Source organism: Amphiprion ocellaris, chromosome 3 (genome assembly GCF_022539595.1).
Source record: "Amphiprion ocellaris isolate individual 3 ecotype Okinawa chromosome 3, ASM2253959v1, whole genome shotgun sequence".
In the NCBI taxonomy this organism is placed as follows: domain Eukaryota; kingdom Metazoa; phylum Chordata; class Actinopteri; family Pomacentridae; genus Amphiprion; species Amphiprion ocellaris.
In genome coordinates this window covers 14,192,349-14,204,000 of record NC_072768.1, presented here as the reverse complement: position 1 = coordinate 14,204,000, position 11,652 = coordinate 14,192,349, and the positions used below count along the sequence as shown (strand labels likewise).

Below are 11,652 nucleotides of genomic sequence, written 5' to 3'. Positions count from 1 at the left end.
AAAGCTAATATAAAAATAAAAATGTTTACAAAGTATTTAAGTTGGACATTCTGTAGGAATGTACAGTTTATTTGCCTGGGAATGTGGAAAATGACACAGTGTGTAGTCATAGTCTGCATGTATGTTAACAACCTGAAATGTGCAAAGGGATAATAATAATCCTGTTTAAAAGCTGTACATTCTAGTAATGCATTGATCTATGGTGGGGGATGGGTGCAGAGAAGCAGTGTTTTATAGTACTTTGCTTATTTTGAGGCTTCAAACCTGAACGTCCTGGTTTTAATAAGTGTCTGGCTTTTACGAGGATCATTCAAAGGCAACCTAATTTCGCAACCCCTGTCAGGGGTGCATGTTACGTACTCCTGAACGGAGCAGCATTGGTTCCGTGTTTGAGCAGATCTGTAAATATCTGGATGGGGGTGGACTGCATGAACATGAATGCAGCCTCCATGTTACTTACACCGTTTACATCGATTCAGTCAGACGTGCTAGCTACTGTACCGACAGGCAGGGCTAGCCAGCTAGCCGGGTATCCGACCTAACCTACTTCACAGCAGCAACGTTACATCACTTTGGGTCGTGTCCCACCTGGGAAATAACGGCCTAAAGGAAGCGACTCTACCGAATCCATGCAATAGGCACCGCGACATTAGCATGACACACTAACCTGTCACAGTGAAACAAGAAGGCGACAGCTGTAGTGACTTAGCAAATTTGTTTTTCCTAGCTGGCTGTCAAGACGCGACTGGTTTCATCGTTCACTGTGAGTAAAATTAGCTCGTCACACGTTATTTTCTTTTTATTTGCTGCTGTACCGTTAAGAGTTAAGCTAGCTGTGTTTACTGCCAGCCTACTTAATTGGCAGGGGGAAGCCGCTGTGCTCCACCACTGTGCAGCCTTGGTTGTGTGTCCAGCCAGAGCTGTTTGTCATTCCCTGTGGTAGAGACGCTAGGTGGCTCTGGCCTGGGCCTAGCTTAAGTAGCTAACAGTCACCTGTTTGTCAATACTAACTGGCTACGTTGTTTATTTTCTCATACAGCTCTCAGGCTAGCTGGATGCACTTGGTCAGCCACGATAGCTCAACATTTTTTGTTGTTTAAACCATTTCGTCAGTGGTGAGCAGCATTGACGACCACTTCATGACCTGCTAATGCTAACAGTGACGTTGAAGTAATGAAGTGTTTCACGTAAATGGCCTCTCGGTGTTAGCCGTCGGCTAAGTTAGCTTGCCGCCTCCCCTCGGTGCACGGTGCTAACTTTATGTTCGTTTTCAGGATTTAGAAACCGAAGGAAGAGATGTCCTGTCCGTGCACCTCGGCTGCCAGGTTGCTCCTTAACACTGCCCACAGAGGTAAGAAAGAGAAAGTATACTCGGAGCCAGCTGAGCATGACATTGTGCTCTTTGCTTCAGGCTGTAAAGTAGGTCTCCGGCTAACCTACATAGATTACTGTTTGTTATGACAGTTATGTAGCTAATGTCAACAGCAGGTGGGAAAGTCAAAGAGTTTGGTAACTATAGTTAAGCCAGCCTTGTTACATAACACAGCCCCTCATGGTGTCGCCAGCTGTGACTTTTTGAAGAGTTTATAGACTAATATAGCACAACACAAACTGGAGTTATGTAGCTATAGCTAAGCTAACCTGTTACATCAACCACTCTCGCAGAGACCTTCATACAACTTACATGAAGTACAGGGCTGAAAAAACATGCGGTAGCTGGAGCACATGTACACTACAATGGACATAATGTCCCAGAGAATGGCATGTTGCTCTGATCACATACAACTAACAGAAACACAATCTTAAGCCGTTATGCTGAGTTTCTGACTCATTTGATGTGTTGTCAACTAATGAAGGTCTCTTTCTCCTCTTGTAGAGTTGAAACTAATTATTATTTTCATTTCCAATTAATTTGCTGATTGTTTACTTAATTAACCACGTAGTTACATAGTCTTTTAAATGTAATGAATTTGTAAAAATGACCATAAGGATAGTTTCTTAACTGTGAGTAAGGCACCTTCAAATATTCAAATGTCTAAATGTAGATCAACCCAAACTAAGCAGGTTACTGTCTTATATTTTTCCAGTGTCACAGACCATCACATTTGAAAACCTTAAGCCACAGCCTGTTTGGTATTTGTAATTCAGAAATTAGCAAAACAATTAATTGTGAATTGTTGAAGTGTCAAATTTTCCTGGTGATTGTGTAACAGATTAATCAGTGACTCGTGTCTGCGCTGATAACATGACAAATAGGGTCAGTTATGAAAATTTTGCATAATGTTGCTATTTGCTTGTTACTTGATTATTATGCAGGATAGTATGTTCTGTGTAGGTTACAAAAATAGCTTTAAATAACATTTGCTATAATTAATCTGACCCACCTGGTCACAATGCAAAAAAAACAAAAAGATGTTTTTGTTGTTACAGGACTGTCATGCTCTCGGATTCAGTTGTTTTCACTGAGTCGTCAGGGGTCTCGGGAACCTCATTTACCTCCCCGGGTACGTGTGAGGTCATTTTCAGAGACCGCTGTCTGTTACGCTTCTAAAGATGGGACAACAAAGGACAGTGGAAGTGATGGTGGAAAGGTAATCTCTTGGAAAATGGGTCTGCAACTATCTTCCATGCCACCTTGTAGATGGAATATATGGTGATGCTGTAATTTCAAATGTGCTAACGCAGTCTTCTTTACACAGAAAAGCGTCAGTGAGGGGAAGAGACTGTCTGGTTCTGGAGGATCAGGCAAGGGTGGGAGCCAGCTCCGCTGCCCTAAATGTGGAGACCCCTGTACACATGTAGAGACCTTTGTTTGTGAGTAAATGTTGTACTCCTCAGCAAACTGTTTATCTATGCAAATGATCTGAAGCATAGTTTGGCTGAAAGGTTTCTGTAAAAACTATAAGAATCAAGAGGAGTAAGTTTTGAAGGTACATGACGTTAAGATAATATTGTAAACACAGAGACATTTTCTTGGAGTTGCACACAAGTTTCCCTGGAGCCATCACAAGTAGTGATCAGCCTCGGCTTTTGGTGGCAGTTGTTGGTTGTGTGTCAAAGATTAAAAAAAGGAAAAGAATGGGGAGATGACATGTTATGAAAGCAGTCCTGTCTCCAGGGTAGTACATAGTGCCATGAATGAATAAGTGGCATCGCCACTGCAACAAGAAAGGTGTCTGTTTTGGTTGGATGCCATTCAACATGGATGAAAAGGAGAAACATAAGAAGAAAGATGGTGCACTGTTTTGTCATTGGAGCAACACTCCAACTTCCACATTTTTCTGTGTTACAAACCTTGGTGGTAGACTGAAATAACTATAAGCAGTAGTGCAAACAGCACACAAATAGTGCACCACAAACAACCACCCTCACTGTTTTCCTGCTGCGATTTGTTACAATACAGACATGCAAGTAAATCATAAGATGCTGGTTTCTTCGTTGTCCAGTGACGATTTTCTGCTTTGTGTTGCGACATCAAAGGTGTGAATTTAGAAGTCTTTTCTTGGATCGATATTTGAGGTCAGAAAACACTCAGACAATAGAATGGGGGGAATTTTTCAGCCTCCAGTTTCCATGTTGTAATGTCAGTGTTGACTGTCATAATGAGTAAGAAGCCACAAGTGCACACCCCCACTGGCATGACTCCACTGCCCACCTTTTTAGTTTTTTTTATGATGACATTGTGCCGTTTGAACAGTTGAATGAACTTTCTGTGTTACTAAATGGTTTGTCCTGTACCTTTGTGCTGTTAATAGTCATTTTAGTCATGTTCTCTTGTAGACCACAGAAACAAGATAGAATATCGTTTCAATACATTAAAAAGAAAGATGTTTACACAGCTTACTGTCAGTTGAACAAAAATCGATACTGAGACTGCGATTCATTGTAGCTATCTACTGACTCAGACTGGCTCTGTTTTTGTTCAGTTTATGCACACAGCATTTTCTGATTCATCTTACAAAGAAGCAACAATCTGTCACTGTCTTATCACAGTGAAGTAATATTGCATTTTGGTTGTAAGTCATTTATATTATCCTAAATTTTCATGTTGTACAAGCACGTTTAGAAAATAATTGAAATATCAGTGTAATGCTGAAGTATAAAAACTGTTATACATCTTAATGCTTTAAAATCTTTTTGAGCAGCATATTCACATTAAATCATTTGTATTAGCCAGCTTAATCTGTAGCCATAAAAAATTGTTGTCTGTAAAAATTTCTTTCAACAAGGTTTTGAAATTTTTACTTCTTTCTGTATTCTTTTATAGCATCAACACGATTTGTCAAATGTGAGAAATGTCATCACTTTTTCGTGGTCCTGTCTGAGACGGACTCTAAGAAAGGGCTAAACAAAGAGCCAGAATCTGCTGCGGAGGCAGTGAAACTGGCATTTGCACAGAAACCTCCCCCTCCTCCCAAGAAGGTAAGAAATGAAGCCAGCAGGGAATACATTTGCTGTTAAATTACTGTCATTGTAGTTTAACACATTCTTGTCATTTTGTTACGCTTTTATACAGTCGTGAAGAATACAATGGCTCCTTGTGTTTCAGATATATGCCTATCTCGACAAGTATGTTGTTGGCCAGTCCTATGCAAAAAAGGTGTTGGCAGTTGCTGTATATAATCACTACAAGCGCATCTACAACAACATCCCTGCTGGGAGTCGACAGCAGGTGGAGGTCGAAAAACAGCCGTCTTTAACACCTCGTGGTCAGTATTCCTGTTTTCTGTGGTACATTGCTTCAGTCGGCATCCAAACTAATTCAAACTAATTCAATCTTACAACTTTAAAATTCATTTAAAAATATTGTGTGCATATTGCACAAGTAAAACCAGACTAACAGTCAGAATTGGAAAATACTGTAGTGCAAATAAAAGTCCATGTTCTGTATCGCCCGTGTTTAGACAAAACTCAAATACATTTAAGGTTAACCTAATTCTGGGCAGCATTTTTGTCTTCAGGACAGCGAGTGAGCGGGATTGACAGGCAACATTGTTTGTAATATGGAAAACAAAATCAATACCAGTGTTTCTTTGTTATTTTTTTAAATATAATTTCAGCACTAATCTTAAAGATAGAAGCAAAAGCTGTGTCCAAAATCACTCTCATGTGCTATGCAATGTACCATATTTACTGTCTTAATTTACTGTTCAGACCTTGAGTGTGTAAATGTTTTCACTACATAGTGTCCTCAAAAAATCTACCATGGCTTTACCAAGAAGGACATGCACACTAATTTCTCTTAACTATCCCACAATCCAGTGCAATTTAGAGATGTCACATCATTGCACGACATGACGACTGTGAATCATTCTGCACACTGATGGTGATGAGTGTCCGAAGGCACATTTTGCTGCTCATTATTGAGTTTCCGTTATATAGAGAGGAGGAATTAGTCAACACATTGTTAATTTGGACACAGCAACGGCATATCTAAAAATAGCACTTCTAATTGAGCTGCTGATAAAGTGAGCATAAAGTGATTAAAACATTTAATTACAACTGACTGTAATGAAATGTTTTAATGCAAATTCTTAACTGAATACTCTTGCAAATATTCAAGTCGGTCACATTTAAGCCATGCAAGTTAGGGCATAGTAGCTATTATTTACAGATTGGGAACTTGACTGTATGAAGAGCACTTTTATACCGTCTACACAAATAACTGATAAATAGTTGCAGCTGTGGCCCTAAATCATTGCTTGCCTTGAATTCTAATCTGTATTATTTGGCATTTGTTCAATAATTATCGCACACAATTGTACAGACTTTGTTTCAGGGACTGTATTAATATTGTGATAATGGTAATGGTTAATGATAATATTGATTTAAGTACTTTCGTCCTCTCCTTGTAGAGCTAGAGATGAGAAGACGAGAGGATGAATACAGATTCACAAGTAAGTGACGGGTCCTCATTACTGTTATCTTTTATCAGTGGTGACCTTAAAAGTCACAACACTTAATCTGCACTTTTCTGCTTGTTTATCTTCGAGTTGCGCAAATGCCAAAATGTACAGGTCACTGTGATTCCTCAGGCAGAGATTTGTTCTGAGCTTTTCAGTGAGATATTTTAATGACTGATTTAAAGCCGTGCCCAGTCCAAAGAATTAGACTATTAGTGATTAATGATTTAAAGCCCCCCTGGGCATTTAAACCACACCTGACAATAGAGTGCATTTTCAGGTTTGGACCTGTGACTGAAACTGTGTGCACTTTCACCTGTTAACCACTTATACAAATAGGTTACAGAAATTGACACAGTAAAATGAATCTTGTAAATCTTTGACTGACCAGACATACAGATAAGATACCCCTGTGACCTACATTCAGACTTTTATTTTCAGTCCAGCCATCATCACTTAGTAACTCCACCCTGGCATCAAGCAAGGCACATGTATTTTTAGCCTGTACATGGAAACTGGTACTATGCTCAGATTGCCACATACACCATCAATGAATTGCCTGTTAATACAACAGTGACACAAATGGTGAGCGTTAAGTCACTTCTTCAGAGTTATTTGTTAAAGATACAATTTTGACTTTTCAGTCACAGAGCTAATGCTGTGACTGGCGTGTTGTTGCAGAGCTGCTGCAGATTGCAGGGATCAGTCCTCATGGAAATGCTCTCGGAGCGTCGATGCAGCAGCAGGCGAGCCAGCAGGCACCTCAGGAGAGGAGGGGAGGGGAGGTGCTGGACTCCACACACACTGACATTAAACTGGAGAAGAGCAACATCATACTTCTAGGTCCAACTGGGTCAGGTTAGTGTTGTGTCAACGTTGTCTAATATTGTAGTATTGCACAGTGATGCAGTTTTTTTGTAGTATAAATGTGTCTTATTAAAGGTAATTTCATGATGATTCACAATTTTTACAGGAAAAACATTGTTGGCGCAGACGCTGGCACGTTGTCTGGATGTCCCATTTGCAATTTGCGATTGCACCACACTAACTCAAGCTGGATACGTGGGAGAAGATATCGAGTCAGTTATTGCCAAACTTCTGCAGGATGCCAACTACTCAGTGGAGAAAGCACAGCAAGGTGGGCAGAGGGTCTATATTTAACAGCAGTGTAGTTTCCAATGTCAGTCATGCCATATGTTTATTAAGTAAGAAGCTAGCCACTGTAAACATTCAATAAGCACAAGAACTCAACAAGCACCAGTGTGTAACACAAAACATTCGTTCTCTTTGCTCCCTCATCATTTACATTTTTCTTCACATTCAATCAGTGGGCAATTTTTTTTGTTACTGTTCTCATTTTATATAGTAAGTCTGAAATAATCCCACCCACAGTATAAAGGTTAAAGAGTGACGTAATGTGAACAAGCAAGAGTTTACAGTCACAGTAGAGCATAGGGGGCACAGCAGTGCTTTGGGCCGAATGTCAGCATGTTTGTTTATATATTCACAATGAATATTGATGTTTATCACATATGGTGTTTACCTTAATTTTTTCTTGTTAGCATTTCCTAATAAGCTCTGAACACAAAGTACAATATTTTGACCTCATGATGGCGCTAGGTGAAAGTGACCAATAAGATGTATTGATCAACGTTGCCTTTCATATAACCAGGCCACTACTGTGCCCAAAATTCAATACTAATTCAGTACAAACTAAATATAAGGGAACCACGTTATTCTGTGTGGAAAACCCCACAGTGAGACTTGATCCTTGTAAACAATAAATATCGTTTAGTTTCACACAAATTACTGTACAACTCTGCTGCAACTTGTTTAAACGTACACACTGACATCACATTTCCATGTTCCACTCCTTACTTGGGTACTAACAGGACGAGAAAGGAAAGAATTGGCTCCAGGCTTAAAAAATGAGGTCAAACATGTTAATTTAAGTAAACTGCATGTTCTTGTAGTTTTATTTTGCATGTTCTTGTATTTTCAACATGAATACTGGTGTGTATTGTGTAAACTGAAACCTAGTAAAGACTACATTTATACACAGACTGGTACTGTCTTGGGTAATGATAAGACGTTAACCATTGTCCCTCTGCTTCGTGTGCAGGTATTGTGTTCCTGGATGAGGTCGATAAGATTGGCAGTGTGCCTGGAATCCATCAGCTGAGAGATGTGGGTGGGGAAGGAGTTCAGCAGGTCAGTATTCAGCCTGAGCTGAACTAAATATAACCTCTAAACAGTGATTTGCTTTAAGGCAGCAACAAATTATTTTTTCTTGTTATTATTTTTCTGTTTATTTTTACTACATCCCCAGGTGATCTTTTGAGAGGTCTTGTTTTGTTTGACCCACAATCCAAATCCATATTTATTCAGTTTTCTATTGTGTGTGACAGAAAGCTTCATATTCTCAGATAAGAAGCTAGAACCATCAGATGTTTTGGAATTTTTGATTTGATTATCACATGTAATTGACTGACTGTTGCAGCTTCAATTTGTTTCCTGATATGAAGCTCAGTACAATTTTGATAACAAAATATATTTTAATGGAGCCACAGATTTTCTGTGCATTTGTAACCAGTTCCCTGTTTTCTATGACTTGGACTTGTGTTGACTTTTTCGTTTTCCTCTTGGTCAGGGCTTGCTTAAACTCTTGGAGGGTACAATTGTCAATGTTCCTGAGAAAAACTCCAGGAAACTGAGAGGGGAAACGGTGCAGGTCGACACGACAAACATCCTGTTTGTTGCATCTGGTGCCTTCAATGGACTCGACAGAATCATTAGCAGAAGAAAGAACGAAAAGGTGAAATTATCACAGCTCAGATATATACTGTGTATCAGCAGGCATTCAGCCAACACCCCTGTTTATTGTCATTCCTGTCTCCAACCTGATCCTCATGTTTCGTGTTTCTTCAGTATTTGGGCTTTGGAACCCCCTCTAACCTGGGGAAAGGGCGCCGTGCAGCCGCTGCAGCAGACTTGGCCAATACCAGCGGTGAGACTGACACAGTTGCAGAGATCGAGGAGAAGGACCGGTTGCTGAAGCACGTAGAGGCCAGAGACCTGATTGAGTTTGGCATGATCCCAGAGTTCGTTGGCCGTCTTCCTGTTGTTGTTCCTCTGCACAGCCTGGATGAAGAAACACTAGTCCGGATTTTGACTGAACCCCGCAATGCTGTGGTGCCTCAGTACCAGGCTCTGTTCAGCATGGACAAAGTAAGGGCTCCTGGTTGTTCCAGTACAGTGTTTGGTTATGTTGAGACAGAAAACAGCACAATGGGGAAATATGCGGCCTGCTGTGTTTGCTCAGAGACGGTGGCAATGCAGAGAGCTCTGACAAAAAACACAACAGGGAATAAACAGAATGTCCAGCAAAGAATGCAGCGTCAGCACCTCAAATACCTTCAGGCACATTCCTGGTAGATTACGTTGTAATGCGTGTGCCCTATTTCTGCTCTCTGCCTTAGAATAGATGTACTAAAATATAAGTCATTTGTGACCCCCTGACGTTTTCAAGAGATTTAAACTGATGCTTATATTACGCCAATCAGTCTGTCCTGGATATTTTGAATAGATATTTTTTTGTCTCATTGGTACCTGAAACATGTTCCTACCAACACAGGCCTTATCAGGAAACTTATCAACATGTGCCTGTTTAGACATAAAGACCTGGATTTCTAGGAACTGAAACTAATCTGCAGTGTTTTTTTTTGTTTCAGTGTGAACTCAATGTAAGTCAAGATGCCTTGAAGGCCATAGCCAGAATGGCTCTGGAGAGAAAAACTGGAGCCCGTGGGCTCAGATCAATTATGGTATGTGATATTCTTTTTTCCCAAAGGTGGCAAACTTTTTAGTCTTGTCCTAGTTTTTTGTAGTGTTCATGCAAAATATGTTTTTGTCAAACACAGGAAAAACTCCTCCTTGAGCCGATGTTCGAGGTGCCGCACTCAGACATCATGGCTGTTGAACTGGACAAAGATGTGGTCCAAGGAAAGTCACAACCAAGATACATCAGGTCAGTGTCTCTGCCCACAGAACTGGGGCGCTTGTGTCACGTCAGAGATCGGATTCCTTAAGTGTATCACACTGAGTCTCTATAGTTGCGTGATTAGAAACTTGAACTGCGGCTTCCATTTGAATTTCAGAGCTCCAGCCAAGGAGTCGGCAGAAGAGGAGTACGACTCTGGCATTGAGGAGGAGAACTGGCCTCGGCAGGCGGACGCTGCTAATAACTGAACCACGTGTGACTCATTTCACCTCAAGGCTGTTGTGTCACAAATCATTAGAGTACTATGAACCTTTTGGATACCGAGCTCGGTACCAACTCTTTTATTATAGCCCCTGATCATAAGCTCTGGACATTGTTGAAGAGGTTTTCATCCTGAACAAGTTGAGAGAGTGTAACAACCTTTGGTCCTGTGCATCAGATATTAATTCTGTACTGGTGTACTCACAGGGTGGACCTAATAAAATATTTCAATCTCTGGGGATTGTTAACATTTTATCTATATAAAGATAATGCAATTTTATTCATGAAAGTATTTGTAGCTAGTTTATTTGTTTTCTCTTGTTGTGATGATGGGCTGTAATGGCATGGGAAGCAATTGGAAGTTAATGGGATCATACTGTACACTTGAAAACCAACACGGGGCGCGGCGAAAGTGTAAATGTGATGTTACCATGTCAAGTAATGCCTTATATCATAAGGGCACGGTATTCCATGAGCACATCAATATTTTGATGTTTCTTCTTTACCACCATTGTAATAATGGTGCTCACAGTGAAATCGGCTGTAAATGTTTAGCTACGCTGCATAGGTAGCATTTGTAAGCAGTTTGTATGACACAACCTCTAATTAGGAGAACATATTGTGAAATATAGCGCACCAGCACACTAAACACAGCAGGTGACAAATAAGGGTGACCTTTTAAACAGCCAGAATGGTTATTTTTTCCGTGTTTTGCTTCCTCTTTCAGCCCACTCTTTAAGAAATGTACATGTGTTTACTTGCAGGCCTCTGTAATGCAGGACCGGATCAGAGGGCTGCTTCACAAAGCAGGATTAGCAGGTTAGCTGGGTAACTCTGAAGTGTTCATGAAATATCCTTTCAAGTTCCGTTTTGTAGTGTTCTCCAATGTTCATGACTGAATCATATCGCTAGGCCAGATGTCAAGTTTATTGTCCAGATTGAAATTATCAGATTGATCGTCTCTCTCACACTGAACCAGCTTCTTCTCCAAACCTGCTTTGTCCAACAGCCCTCAGAACAAAACATATTCTGATTTCCTGTGTGTTCCCCACTGTCAAACTCACCTCGCCTTTAGTGATGTTAACTTGTTACTAAATGGTACCTCAATACAAGTCTGTAGTCACGTCTCTATCTAAATGCTCTCTGACTGAACCACACTGCTGTACTCTCTAAAATGCTGTCTGTGCTATAAAATTAGATTAAACTAGATTTGTTCTCCCTTTGCTTTAAGTTTCATTTTCTTTGAGTAAAATTTCAGAACTGCTTTTGTTTTCAGAGATCTGTTACAAACCTGTAAACCCCTACGAGAAAGTTTGTGACCCTTAAATTTATTGTGATTGTTTAAGATCTATAAATAAAATGTATATCTGTAAAAATTTTAATAGTTTGTTACCTCTGAATTTGTGCTCAAATCACAATGTGCAATTTAAATTCATTTTGCTACCTGCCAAAGTAGATGCAATGAAATGTTTTAGACCTTCACAACAC

General features: G+C 40.1%; 1 protein-coding gene across 2 annotated transcripts; it reads left to right on the top strand.

The window, feature by feature from the left end:
- The first annotated feature begins 448 nt into the window (after positions 1–448).
- Positions 449–11,546, top strand: LOC111570204 (caseinolytic mitochondrial matrix peptidase chaperone subunit X). Of its 2 annotated transcripts, XM_023272834.3 has the most exons (15): positions 449–763; positions 1,275–1,351; positions 2,431–2,591; positions 2,700–2,814; positions 4,268–4,422; positions 4,550–4,709; positions 5,856–5,897; positions 6,585–6,761; positions 6,877–7,041; positions 8,026–8,114; positions 8,554–8,718; positions 8,832–9,131; positions 9,635–9,727; positions 9,824–9,930; positions 10,061–11,546. In XM_023272834.3, exons 2-15 carry the CDS (start codon positions 1,297–1,299, stop codon positions 10,149–10,151), a joined length of 1,875 nt encoding a protein of 624 aa, XP_023128602.1. In that variant the 5' UTR covers positions 449–763; positions 1,275–1,296; the 3' UTR covers positions 10,152–11,546. The 2 variants fall into 2 exon arrangements, with proteins under 2 accessions (XP_023128602.1, XP_023128603.1); XM_023272835.3 differs by lacking the exon at positions 5,856–5,897.
- The last annotated feature ends 106 nt before the right edge of the window (positions 11,547–11,652 follow it).

Coding starts and splice junctions, on each gene's coding strand:
- LOC111570204 (XM_023272834.3), top strand. CDS start 1,297: ATGTCCTGTCCGTGCACCTCGGCTGCCAGGTTGCTCCTTAACACTGCC. Junction 4,423..4,549: donor CTCCCCCTCCTCCCAAGAAG/GTAAGAAATGAA, acceptor CTTGTGTTTCAG/ATATATGCCTATCTCGACAA. Junction 7,042..8,025: donor AGTGGAGAAAGCACAGCAAG/GTGGGCAGAGGG, acceptor CTTCGTGTGCAG/GTATTGTGTTCCTGGATGAG.